We start from the raw sequence: 14,087 nt of genomic DNA, 5'->3' as shown, positions 1-14,087 counted from the left end.
ATAGCTTATTCTTAATTTGAACTAGCTAATTATTAAAGATAATATAATCTCTAGTAAAGAGAATTAGATTTGGAAGCTTAGTAACTTTAGTACTTCTAAGGAAATATAAGATATAGGAGATTCTAGACAGGAATAAGCGGGAAATAGTTCGGAATTCTTTTAAGAGAGATTTGAAATAGCTAGAATAGAAGTAGTTAGAGCTACTATAAGCTAATTTACTATAGCTATATAGTATTTAATATTATTCTCGAGCTTGGTATTATAGAGCTTAGTATTTTCGAGAATAGCTTTATTATAACTATAGGTATTCTTATATAAAATAGCTCTTTAAATATTCTCCTAATAGCTTTTTATAATAATATTAATATCTAAGAGTAAGGTATCGGATTCCTTGGCCTATTTATATAACTCTCTGGTAGTAATATAGTCTTTAGCCTCCAGAAGCTTTATAATAAAAGCAGAAAGTTCTATTTTTATAAACTTGTCTATAAATTCTCTAGGAATACTAATGGGATATTTGGTTCGGAAAGGGCTACTAACGGAATGACCTGAACTAGTAGGAGCTTTACCGGAAGCCTTAGTAGAAGTTAATATGATTTCTGGTTATATAGTATCCTAGGAAATTAATCTATTATACTTTTCTTCTATTATATCCTCTCTAGTAGTCTTATTACTAGTATATATATAGGGCCTATAAGGTTATAGGATAGGGCTTGAGGGTAGTAGTCAGATTATTAGCTTATAAGTACCTATTATTCTAGGACTTGGTTAAAGAGTAGTCTTTATTCGAGGTTCTTTGATTTTCGGGTTTTTGGATGGATTTCTAATATACTATTAGTATATATTTATAAAGATATAAATACCTAATTCTTCTAAGGATTCTAAAGCTTTTTGCTTTTATTATTCTAGAATCTATTATTTATATTTCTGAGGTTCTGTTATCTTAGTAGTGCCTATATTACTAATAGTTCTGAATTGGTTTATTTAAAATCCTCTATAGGATTAAAGGAAGTGAGCTTTGAATACTATTACGGATATAGTATTCAGGGCTTAGAAAGCAAGATAGAAGGTCTCTTATAAAGATAATTTAAAGCTAAGAAAGGGAAAACTAGAATACAGGAAGCTGCGAGGGAGTATATATACCCTATAGTATACTAGTCCCGAAGAGGCTAGCCTTCTAAATATCTCTAGTACATTCCAAGCATATTTCCCTAGTAAGGCGGCCGTATTATATATACCTAGGAGGTATCTGGCATCTGGCGAGACATCTCAGATACCGGGCATCTGGGAATTATAATAAATATATTATTTCAAATTCCTAAATAATCTAAGAAATATTCTTAGCTAAGGAATTATATAAGAATAATAATATAAAGCTTAAATAGATTCAAAAAAGGTTTTTTAATATAATAATACTAATCTTATTAATTCTTATAAGAAATCGATTTATTTAGACTTTCTAATAATTTTAATTAGAATACTATTATATTTTAAAGCCTTTCTAATCCAGAAAAAGTTTCTTTAATTCTTGAATCTATTATATATAAAAAGTATTTCTTATAGCTAAATAATAATATAGCTATTATTAATAATAATCTAGTAACTAGAAGCTTAGTTCTTATAAAAAAAAAGAATTTATAATATATATTACTAGCTTTAAAAATATTTCTAATTTATAAAAGCATTTATTTTATTATTTTTTATTAATAAGCTAACTATTTTATTAAAAGCTATAATAGAACTATTTAATTTCTTTATTATAGATTTATTATTCGAGATAAATATATAATATAAAGGCTTTAATTAAGTCTGCTTTCTTATTACTTATAAGAATTTAATAAATATAGCTAATTCTACTAATATTATATTTAGTTTAAAGGCTAATAAATATATTTATAAATATTAATAAAATTTACTTAATATATTACATTAGCTAGTATTAGTAATATTAGTCTATTACTATTTTTATATAATTTTATAATAAAATTACTTTTAATTATATTTTTATAAATAAAATATATAATGGTTTCTAAAGAAATAAAAGTACTATATTTAGAAAAAAATATTATACTAATTATATTAGATATATTATAAATATATATAAAGTATTATAAAAAGATAACTAATTTCTAGAATAAAGATTATCTAGTTATAAAAGTATTTAAGAATATAAATATAATTATAAAGCCTTTTATAAATATAATAGTTTATTTAGATATTATTAGATAAAATAGAATTAAATAAAAATTAAAAAAGAAATAAGTAGGTTTTAAAAGTTTCTAAATAATTAATTTATAGAAAAAGACTTTTTAATATAACTATATTATAAGGTTAGTAAAGGCTAATACTCGAGTATAATATAGAAATAATTCTAGATTATTTACTAATACTAGTTAAATAAAGGTAAAGGCTATAAAGAAACTTATTAATATTATTTTAAAAGATAGAAATATAAAGAATTACCGGAAATATTATTATTTTTAGAAGTTCTTATATAATATATATATAGCAAGTAATTATACTAGAATAAAATATATTAAAACTTATATATTAAAAAATAATTTATTATATATTCTTGTTTTCTAAATAAGAGAATTTAATAAATATTTTTTTAATAAAATTAAGAACTTACTATAAATAGTAAAAAAGTAAAATTAAGTATATTATTTTTATATAAAGGAAATATAAATAAAAGTATTTATTAAATAAGCTAATAACTTATCTAGTAATATTAATTTATATTAGAAAATTATTAAAAAGATATTAAAAAGTCTCTTAGTTAACTAAATAAATGAAATATAAATACTAAATAATAAAAAAGAATAGTTATATTTAATAAGGTTTAATATATTATAGCTAAAAGAGCTATTATTATAAAATATTATAAATATATTTTAAAATAATATTAATAATCTATTAGAATATAATAATACTATTTATATATATCTTATATCTTATAAAAGCTTATTAAATGAAAAGCAAAAGCTTAATAGAACTTTTGCCTTAAGAATAATTATAGTTCTATATTTAGTTATTTCTATATAACCAGGGGATTTTCTTGGAATTATATTTAAATAATTATAATCTATTTCAGAAGTCGGCTATTTTAATAAAATTATCTAAGAGCCTAATTCTAAGCTATAGCTTGACTTTTTAGAGATTACTAATAAGCTTAGCTATATAAGAATAGCTATATTAGAAACCGAAACTATTATTATTTTAATATAAAAAAGATATAATAACTAGTATAATATAAATTAGTAAATTAAGATTATAGTTACTAAAGAAATCTAATTCTTTAAAGAACTTATCTGGCCTTTTTCTAATTTTTTAATAAGCTATTTTTAATAGGCTACTAAAATTAGAACTAGACTACTTTCCGTATCTAGTAATATTAAGTTTATATATCTTTTTAAATTACTATTTTAATATAATTATTTAAAATAGAAAGTATTTTATATTTTTATATTACTAATAAATTATATCTAATAATTATTAATAAGCTAAATAAAAGTAGCTCTAGTATTTATAATAAATTTCTTAAGCTTCTCTTAAATCTATATTTTTTTAACTAGTTATAAAGTCTTTTTTTTATTTTTTAGTTAAGTTTATTAAAGAAAATCCAGGTCTTATATTACTAGTAAGAGAAGTATCGGAATAAAAAGAAATTAAAATATAATAAATACTAGTATAAAGGCAGGCGAAATCCTCGATTAGTAATATAAATAGAATAGTAATAATAGAAAGAAAGGCTTTTAATAAATCTGGACCCTATTTAGTATATAACTTTTTAGTTATATTTATAACTTGATATTATAAAGCCTCTATAGCTTTACTTAGTAGATTCCTATAAGCCGTTTTACTAAGGGAATTATATTTCTCTTTCGGACTTAATAGTCTTATTATAAATACTAAGGTATTTGAAAATTCGATATTTATATCTAATAAATCAAGAAAGAGTTTATAGACTATATTATTATAAAATATTAAAGTATTATCTATAGATAGTAACTCTGCATTTATTATATATTAGTAAATAAGAAAGAAAGAAATTATTGAAATAAGGAATTCTAATATTCTTTCGAACTATATAATTAATTAGTCTTGAGAGATATCTCTTACTTAAATAAGGCCCAGGTCTACCGAGCTTATTAAGGAGGCTACTAATTGCAGTAAAAACACCCTTAATTATTTCTTAGTCTATATAGTACTATGTCTTGCTTATGTCTTATTAGGCCAGAATATGTAATAGCAACCTCCGAAATCATAATACAAGCCTGTACTATTCTATTAATAGCAGTAACCCTATATCTTTCTATTATTATATTTTATAAATATGCAAATATACTATATGTCCCGATATTTCCTAGTATTAATTAAAGCCAAGCTGTAATAGAGCCTGATATAATTTAAAAAATCCGTCTTGATCCTTCCGTAAACTGCAACTATAATCACTTACTAGTAATAGGGCCTGAAGCCCCAAAGCCTATTATTACGAGTAGTGGGCCCGTAAGAGCAGCTAGTATAAAGATTAGAATACTATTAGTAATAAGCAAAACGATTTGTCTGGGGTAGGTCGTAATCCATCTGAGAATAATGGCGGGGACATTTGTAATACTGATTCGAAATACTTGGCTCTGTATAGTGCTACTAACGACCTGTCGGATGACTTGTAGGCTTATTATATTAATATAATATAGTATCTGGGGAAAGTATAAAGTAGGTGATATAATCAGGGAGCCAGAATCTAGTGGAATCGATCGAGCTGTCAGAACGTGCGATTAATCCCTTAGGCAGGATTCATTTTCAACTAGCCCCTTTTGCGAAAGTCAATAAAGAAAGAACATTCCAGAACGAATTTTGTTGCCTGAGGGAAGACAGCGGCCATTACATGACGGCCCTGAGACTATTTTTAGACTAGAGGGCTCAAACTTGGTTACCATATAAGATTACGCTTGCCCAAAATAGAAAAGCTCATTTATGTACTTACGCGATAACCAATGATTATGTGATTCTGCGGAGGGCGGCTTACCCCTGCTATAGTATTACAAAGCATGTGGTACCGTATAAACCTATATCTATACCCGCATATTACGGACATTATTTGCAGTTCTCCTCCCCTTGTCTGTAGCTTACTTCCCGGCGTATTCCTCCCTCAAGGCGCTTTCTCTATTTAAGGTCCTTTTTATGTCTGCAAAACAGGACTATAGTGGTTACTAATTCAAGACTCAGGTACTATAACAATACCGACTCGCCGAGTTTATACGAGATCCCTTTAACCATGGGTCTATCTTTAATTAAGCCTCTAGTACAAGTTCTTCTCCGTACTCGCCCAGACGAACTTGCGAAGATCCATCCTTCTCTTGACCAGGCCGATATGCAGTTAATTGAAAAAGTCTGTACAGAACTGCATATTACGGATATAACGAACATTCGCCGTTTAATTACAAAGCTCTGGGATGAGAAAAGGCAAGATCGAGTAGATATCATCTTTGACTATTATGATGTATCTATGGACGACGAGCGTCAACCTAAGGTTGTGGCGTACGACGTGACAGCCGACGGCCCAGTTTTGACAATCATTCAACTTTTCAATATGATGGCATGGACTGCTCATGATCAAGGCGCCGGAACAATTAATCCCAAAGATCTCTTCCAAGCATCTGTTTAGCATTTAGCACAAAACAAATAATTAAACAAATCATGACTCAATCGAGCGCAAATTTCGAATATCCTAGAGAGCCAGCTATGCATTCCCGCGGTGACCCCCTGCGATTGGCAGGTCTTGCGCGCTTACAGTGACGCATAACGATGCCATTACCGCGAGGCTGCCGTTCAGCTGAGTGCGCCAGCCTCAATCCAACGTCTTCTCCCAACTCGACAAACAACTTCGCATACATGCCGACTCGATGGCTCAATACTAAACGAGAACCCCTTCCCTTGCGATCTTCGAATCTGGCCGAATAATGCGTCTACTAGCATATAACAACGATGGCGAGTTCAGCCTAGCCGAGTTCTTTGACGACGATATTCCCGAGTATGCTATACTTTCGCACAGATGGGGAGCGGAGGAGGTCACCTTCAAAGACGTGATAGATGGCACGGGCAAGAGGAAGGCTGGCTATGGCAAGATACGGTTCTGCGGAGAACAAGCGAGGCGTGACGGCTTACAATATTTTTGGGTAGACACCTGTTGTATCGACAAATCGAATAACACCGAGCTCGCAGAGGCTATCAACTCCATGTTTCGCTGGTACCAGGATGCGACTAGATGCTACGTCTATTTATCAGACGTTTCGAGACCTCCTTTCGATACGGACGACAAGTCCAACGAGTTACCCCGCTATCGCAAGAACGTATGCCACGTATTCACACTAGGCTAGTTTGACAATTGCACATCAACACCTAGGTAGCGAGACGGCCAAACCGTGAGAGCTTAGGGAAATGATTGGCTAGTTGCTCTCGAATTTACTGCCTCGACATGAGTTGCAACCTCTGTCCTGCAGCTAGGGAAGCGGGAACTTAATCTAGGGTCAAACCCGAGCCTCTAACTTGTCCTTATAGCGTTAATAGACTAGCACCTGGAGGCGGCGAACAAGATTACTGTCACCTTTTAACATAGCTACCTAACGTCTAAACACTATAGCAAAATCAAATTGTTCAGCTGTTACAAACGTCTCATGTCGACAAGCGCATTATACCTTGGCGGAAGTCCTGACAAAGGGAGAAACGTTAGCAGTACTTGAAGCTAGCATCTATCTTGCATACATATTTACCTCATCGACACCATCTTCAGATGATCAGACTTGTAAATGCTCAGGACACAAGCTTCTTGGTCCCATTAGATCGGTGCAGGACATGGAACGTGAGTTCTTTTCTGGTATTCGTGTGATACAAGTCGGACTTTTACACGCGACTTTCAGGAAATGAGCAACATCATCCAGCAAATGGATCCTCGCCCCAATCCACAAGTGGTTACAAACGATTATGATCTGGTCGACCCTAACGGCAACGTTATCCTTCCGCTACTTTGGGATGCGGTTGTGCAAGATGGCATGATTATCACGCTGCGCCCGAAGCAGCCCGTGGTAGTTCCGCCAGGTATGTTATAAGACCTAAGGCATAGGATATTGGCAATTGATGCACCAGTAGAGGTCCAGCAACTCCAGGCGGATGTCCAGCAGCTCCAGCCACAAGTTCAAGCACTCCAGCAGCTCCGGCCACAAGTTCAGGCACTCCAGCAGCTCCAGCCACAAGTTCAGGTACTCCAGCAGGGGATGGAGCGGATGGAGCGGAGAGTCCGCAATGTTAATCAAAAGCGTATCTCCATTCTTAGATGGTTTACAACTTAAAAGGTACGGACGACGGTGTGAAAACAGCTGCGTTAAGTGAGCCAAGCAAGAAGCGGATAAGATTGACAAAGCAATTGGCCCTCTGGGTAAGCAGATTGGCTGATGTGCAGTCGGCATCCGTCAGGGCCGAACCTTAGTTATTTTTAGTGCCTGCATGGGAATCTGCTTGAATGGAATCTGCTTCGTTTATAATAATGGTTGCCTTTTTCTTACTCGCAGCCTTCTTCGTTTGAATCGTGCAAGACAGCGAACCTTTACTATACTATGTCTGCAAAAACAGATCTAGGAGGTGACGAGGAAACTCTGGTATAGTCAAATTTTGGGCATGGGCGGTTTACTAATAGCAAATGGTACGGCGAGACCAAAGTCTAAACGAATGATATCACGGATGAGGCAGTAACCAAAGTCAAGAAACATGTTAGAATTGCGTGAAATTTAAATGCAAAGCTACTATACTAATGAATAAGAAATCAAAGGTTGTGATCGCTCCTGTTGTGATATGTCTTACTCGTGGCGGTTTACTATAGTAGATGCCACAGAGGGCCCCGAAATCGATTGTGCGACACTGCCAGATTTTGGTGGCGAGCCAGCCGAGGTCATTCTTGTTGTTCCCCGAGGTCTTATACCTATGCAGAGTCAGCAAAGAGAGACAGTCACTGCAGGGCTTGCGCACACGAGTTTCGCAATGGCCTCGCCGCAGACAAGGATAGCACCGAGACCTAAGGCGTTAATAAAGATCATCCAGCGGACAGCGTATCGGAGATCTTCCTTAAAAGCCGTCTTGACATCGCACATGTGGGAGGTTCGGACGAAAAGAAATCGGGCAAGAAGCAACCAAACAAGCCCAAAAGTCGAAGAGTGCGGGATAGAAGGGTGGGAATAAAGTGGAAGATGAGTGAGAAAGATAAGAGGGAAAGATGCGAAAGCAAGAGGAGAACGGCCGGCTATACACAAAGTATAAAGCCCTTGGCAAGGGACATAGGGGGGCGTAAAACACGCTGAAGTAAGATGCAGAAAACGTCACTGTACGCGGGCATTTCCGCACTCCGAATGAAGCAGACGGGGCTAGCTATCTAGGGATGTACAGTAGTGACAGAATACAGACCTCTGGCTGGGCGATGGGCGTCTTTTTAGGCCCCTGGTTAAAGTTGACGATTTCTGATGAGATGTATCAATAGGGTGAGCAGACCTGAGCCGAAAATAGGCCAGGCATGAGCCGAACCTGAGCAAAGGCGGCGCTGCTCACGTGAGACACGGGTGGAACCCAACAACAAACGAAAACACACCATGAAGGCACACCAAATACCGCAGCATTTTACATCAGAAATAGTAATCATTGAGCCTCTTGGGTATTGCAGCTAGGAGACCCACAAAAATCGAGACATGCAGAGAGCCTGTGCGATTAATAAATGATCTTTGATGTTTCTTGGTGATCGAACGATCACTCAGCACCCGTCGCCCATGTTTCTTGGCTCCTTCCCTATCAAAATTGGAACAGGTGCGCTGGGAAGGCCCGTCAAACTCGAGTTGATCATTTTGAAGTCTCAGAATTAACCAATAGTTGCTGCTTGAAGCCCCGGATCGCTCGATGATTGTTCCTGTCACCGGGTTTTGGAAGTTCCAGTAGCCCCAGACACCCGTCCGTTTCAGGCCTCAGCCACAACCTCGCTCTCGAACTAGATATAGAATTCCCGCGCGCGGATCACAAACACCACCGTTTGAAACACTCGTCCCGTTTCCTTTCAAAGCCGCTGCCATGATAAGATGGCACTCGTCCTTATCTATTGGTTCCCCGTGGGACGAACTCGAAGTTGACAGCCCGTAGTTTAGAGCATGGCCCGCACCCTCCACAATCCTCTGGCGGCAGAAAACCTGGGAAAAAGGTGTGCCCGGAGTGCCACTTGCGGTCTGTCTGACACATTAATGGAATCGTGGCTGTCTCTTTGCTTCTTTACACGTTGGACCAGGCTCTCAGGGTGTACCGTTGTGGATATAAACCTACGATCTGTTGCCAACCTTCGCCTCGTGTTCATTGCTTTTCTCCTAGTTGAACCTTTCGTTTCTTGTACACCTGGTGTGGCATTTACCCATTTTGGCGCTTTCTTTCCGCTCTTTCTTTCTTCTGCAGTAACAATTGATTTGCACACTTCGAAATTATTATATTTTCCGTTATTTCCAAAGATATCCCACGGGTCATCTCTTCATCGTCTATTCTTGATGGCTGAACCTAACGACAATTGGTCGGCTTACTAAAGGTTGACTGGTAAGTTTTACTTATCTGAGGCTTAACAGGATCCCATTGATCGCAAGTCTAGGGATTACGATAGAATGGTGTTTCCAAGCGGCCAAAATTTAGGAGAGGCGCTTGCTGCTCGAGACAATGGGGGAGGCAGAAGTCCACCAGGTCTGCAAAACAATAAGAATGGGCCTCCCGGACCTGCAGGGAATCAGAAAGGACCTCCAAGTAAAGTGCCTGCCACGGTAGCGCCAGTACCACCAGCCAGCCAAACTACTTTCCCAGGGACATCGTCATCAACATCAACACCTTCATCGCCCTCGTCATCATCAACATCTTCATCATCAAACACTCCTTCTCCCTCGCCGCCTCCGCCTTCCTCTACTCCTTCATCAACCGCTCCGCTCTCTTTCCAGACGAGTTCAACACCAACAAGCTCTCCTCCCACGTCTTCTCCTCCCAGTATCACATCTATTATCTTCACTCTGTCGACAAGTTCCAAGACATTCTATGTCTCCTTTACACAGACTACGGAGTCATCGACAACATCTCATATTAGTATCAGCAGCCAAGGTGCCCCTAGTAGTGTCACCTGTTTGTTATCCGAGTCGTCAACTCTGTCAACTACTTTGTTCTCAGTGGAGACAACACTGCAGACAAGTGCTAGCAGTGCGACTGCTCAGCAAACTGGACAGGTTTGCTACGCCCCGAGTAACATTGCTCCGTCTGGACATAAAGCTGCAGCGCCAGGGCAAAAAGTTGGTATTGCCGTTGGAACTATTGGTATGTTCAAATCTGTATTCTACTCTAACTATCCAACATCGAAGGCTAATGATCAAGCAGCTGGTTTTGGAATTATGTTGGCACTTATACTTCTCCTCTTCAGGCGATACAGGGGAGAGATATCAAAAGCTCTGCCATGTCTTGCACGGCGTCGGCTGACCCCAGGTTCAAATTCCCGTTGGCGGACTCGAAACCAAAGGCCTCCAGAGATCTCCGATGCTCTGTTGACACCAGAAGCTGGCTTAAGAGGTAGTGTAGGTTGGGATTATAGGTCAACCTTTGCGCGGCCAACTGTAACCGAGAAATCGAGGCGGTCGCTCCCCAGATCTTTGAGAAGACTCGTTCGGTTCAATCCCCTCAGGCAGAATCCCGTCACGCCTCATACACCAGGAGAAGGCACTCCCAGCCGGAACTCGTTCGTCTCATTCTTCCGCCGACGCTCAACTGCCTCGGCCGCCCAAAGTGTTATTGACGTAGAATCTCCCCCTTCGCTTCCGCCTCTGCCAGCTGTGCTCTCGCCTCCTCGACCTCCAGCCATATCTGTTTCGAGAGACCTTGTACAGAGCGAGCCGGATGAATTTCTTCGACCACAAGCTTTCCCAATCCAAGTCTTACCTCCCGCCTTCAACCGCTCATGGTGTTACAGGAACAGTCAAACGACCCTGGCGTCGGTGGAAAGTGAAACCCGCTCCTTCGTGTCCGTGCCTGGATGGGTGAAATTCCACTACCCGCGTATTTCGCACAATGATAGAGGAGTGCGTGGGGAATCTTCAACGCCGCTTCCTGCTCCTCAGGCTGTTTCGCCTGGTTCATGGTTGAAGGCGAAAATCCTCCGTCGCTCGCAGTCCACAATTAATTCGAGCAAAAGGGGAACTCAGACTGGAAGCGATAGCTGTGACGAGTCCGGGAGCACTGAATCGCCTGTAGCCGGGCCCAGTGGATGGAAGCAGACCCAGGTTGGCCATAGGATGAGCTGTGAGAGTGCTGGTAGCTTGATGGTGGAGAAACAGGAGCCTTGGCATTTTTGAGGAACCCGTGTTCCTTGACTTGTAAAATAGAAGAAAAACGAATCAACTTTTCCATTCCCCCATGCTTACTTGAAATGACAGTTCTGTTATCCCACTGCGCCCTGATCCCCAAAGTGTGCGTTTAGAAAGAGTATAACGGCAGGCGTATCCCTTTGCCGCTGCCGACCCACACCTGCTTAACTCACCATCGTCGATCGTCAAATTCATTGAGTTCAAGGTGTGAAGCCGATTTCGGTTCCCACTTATGTGCCCGACACGGGTCGGCGAAGTGCTTACTAGGAAGTGCCCGGAGCATTCAGTTTTGGCGGAATTTTGCGCATCTTCTCGTCCAAATGCGCCGGGTCTACTCGGCCAATATCGGCTTACTGAGCAAATACCCAAGATTTCCGTGGCCTCTTACCTCTAATTCGGCAAATCAAGGATAACAACGGAGTATTGCACAACGACTACCTATGTCAAGATAAAGGCGTGTGTAGTGCCAGAAGCTAAAGCTGTCTGGTTTTAGCGCATTGTAACACTTCATACTTATAGGCTTCTGTTATCTCTACCTTTTATACTCGAGGTGATATTCGTCCGTGAAATTTCAATGCGAATGAATATAATATATCTCTATCAATATGATGAACATACAAGAGTTTCAGATTGACCACTGGAGTAAGCAAACCACTCGAGCCGTGTTTATTATCTACTTATGTGTAATGCTAACAGCGGTCTAATAGTGCGAACCTATGGCGTCAGTCTCGCTGTGAAGTATACTTCTATTGTAGATAAAAGAAACTGACCAGTTTTATTACAGCCAAAAAGCCGCTATGAGCTTCAAGGTGAGACCTAGATTACAAGTTAAATTTCGCCAACACCCAACTAATAATCAGCCAGGCTCATACGCATCTGCCCTATCCGTAAATGACCTAAAGAGGCTCTCTACAAATCCAGGTCTCGAAGTCTTTGACCCGGAACTCAAACTCACGTACGGGTCTTACGAAGGCTCACTCAGGCTCCGCGAGCGCATCGCTGAGCTGCACTCGTCTGAAAACAACAAGCTGACGGCCGAAAATGTCCTGATCACGCCAGGCTCCATCATGGCCAATTACCTTCTCCTCAGCACGATCTGCGGCCCAGGGGACCATGTCATCTGCCAATACCCCACATATGGGCAGTTGTATCTCGTGCCAAAGTTCGCAGGTGTTGACGTGGGATTGTGGAAAATGCATGAGAACGGCTGGATGCCGAGCATTGATGAGCTTGCTGCCATGATTAAACCAAACACCAAGGCTATTATTCTCAAGTAAGATTGCTATCACATATCGTCTAAAGTTTTTTGGAGCATGTTAGGCTGACCTTGGACAGTAACCCAAATAATCCTACTGGAGCCGTCCTGCCAATTGGATTTCTTCTGAAAATCGCCGAAATTGCCCGCAGGTACAATATTCTCGTTTTCTCCGATGAGGTTTTCAGCCCCATGTACTTCACTGAGCCCGCCCCGCCTTCGTTTGTTTCTATCGGATATGCCAACAGTGTCGCAACTGGATCTCTCTCTAAGGCGTTCGCTATTCCCGGCATTCGACTCGGCTGGATAGTAACACAGAATACGGAGCTCATGCACAAGGTGAGCAAGGCGAGGGACTATACGACAATTAGCGTATCCCAGCTCGATGATAGCGTAGCAGCTTTTGCTCTCGACCCGGCTGTATTGCCGAATCTGATGAAGCGCAATCTTGCGCTCTGCAAAGAGAGTATTGCGATTCTTGACGAGTTTGTGAAGCGTAATGCGAAGCAATGCCACTGGGTTACGCCACGGGGAGCGGGAACAGCGTTTGTGCAGATTCTCGATCGAGATAGGAAGCCGGTGGATGACATGGAATTTGGTAAAAGGCTTAGCGACGAGGAGAGCGTTTGCGTGATTCCTGGTGCCTGCTTTAGCGAAGGGAGTTCAGATGATTTCAAGGGATATGTGAGGATTACGTTAGGTGACCCAAATCTGCTTCGTGAGAGTTTGCCACTGCTAGAGAGACTTTTCCAGAAGATTTAGGCCACTGGGCAATAAAGAGGAGCTCGATGAAAAGTTTTGCATTTATAATTAAGATTAAATAAGAAGACATTTGCTTTGTTTGATATAATTAATTTTCAGCTATTTCTCTAGTGTGGGAAGAGTCGGGCTTTGCATATATCATAACCTACACCTCTATACTGCTGGATGTGCCAGAATTTAGGGGTTGCTTTGATCCTGAGGGTCGTGTTCATCGGACCCCGAAGCAGTTGTAATGGTACTGATAAGGTATGCGTCTCTATTTCCAACACTAATAGCGCTGTACAGTAGTCTGAAATGCTCCTGTGGCAACACAGTGTGATTTCTTCTGTAGCTGGGTCAGTGCTTTCTCAGCCTGCTTCTTCTGAGTCTTACATCCACAATCTTTTGATAGTGTATACCACGTGGAACATGCACATAGCATTCCTGAAATGACCACTGCTTGAAGAGCTTTATAATCTGCTGTCGTGTCGCTCCTCATATAGATTCTGGGATTGTGGATAGGGTCTTAATTGATTTAGTAGCCGTGCCATTGCCCTTATGTAGATGAGTTATTTCCTCGAGCTTAGATTTTAGTTAAATCATTAGGTAATAAGCATTTTGCTTTGCTTCCACTACTTAGATCGGCTTTTGGCTTTTATTGTGAGACCTAGCATTTTGTC

The 14,087-nt window shown here is 39.2% G+C and overlaps 4 protein-coding genes across 4 annotated transcripts; all 4 read left to right on the top strand.

The window, feature by feature from the left end:
* Positions 1-5,966: 5,966 nt before the first annotated feature.
* Positions 5,967-6,596, top strand: K444DRAFT_562757 (heterokaryon incompatibility; the record flags this gene model as incomplete). Its single annotated transcript, XM_024877000.1, has 1 exon — positions 5,967-6,596. One exon carries the CDS (start codon positions 5,967-5,969, stop codon positions 6,381-6,383), a length of 417 nt encoding a protein of 138 aa, XP_024735728.1. The 3' UTR covers positions 6,384-6,596.
* Positions 6,597-6,926: 330 nt separating this feature from the next.
* Positions 6,927-7,352, top strand: K444DRAFT_664051 (uncharacterized protein; the record flags this gene model as incomplete). Its single annotated transcript, XM_024886915.1, has 2 exons — positions 6,927-7,101; positions 7,150-7,352. 2 exons carry the CDS (start codon positions 6,927-6,929, stop codon positions 7,350-7,352), a joined length of 378 nt encoding a protein of 125 aa, XP_024735727.1.
* A 3,085-nt stretch (positions 7,353-10,437) lies between these two features.
* Positions 10,438-11,497, top strand: K444DRAFT_613637 (uncharacterized protein). Its single transcript, XM_024880393.1, has one exon. It carries the CDS (start codon positions 10,446-10,448, stop codon positions 11,397-11,399), a length of 954 nt encoding a protein of 317 aa, XP_024735726.1. The 5' UTR covers positions 10,438-10,445; the 3' UTR covers positions 11,400-11,497.
* Positions 11,498-11,992: 495 nt separating this feature from the next.
* On the top strand, positions 11,993-13,776 carry K444DRAFT_613636 (PLP-dependent transferase). Its single transcript, XM_024880392.1, has 3 exons — positions 11,993-12,073; positions 12,272-12,684; positions 12,747-13,776. Exons 1-3 carry the CDS (start codon positions 12,017-12,019, stop codon positions 13,426-13,428), a joined length of 1,152 nt encoding a protein of 383 aa, XP_024735725.1. The 5' UTR covers positions 11,993-12,016; the 3' UTR covers positions 13,429-13,776.
* Positions 13,777-14,087: the final 311 nt, after the last annotated feature.

Source organism: Hyaloscypha bicolor, assembly GCF_002865645.1.
Source record: "Hyaloscypha bicolor E unplaced genomic scaffold K444scaffold_87, whole genome shotgun sequence".
Classification (NCBI taxonomy): Eukaryota; Fungi; Ascomycota; class Leotiomycetes; order Helotiales; family Hyaloscyphaceae; genus Hyaloscypha; species Hyaloscypha bicolor.
This window is presented reverse-complemented; position numbering and strand designations above follow the sequence as displayed.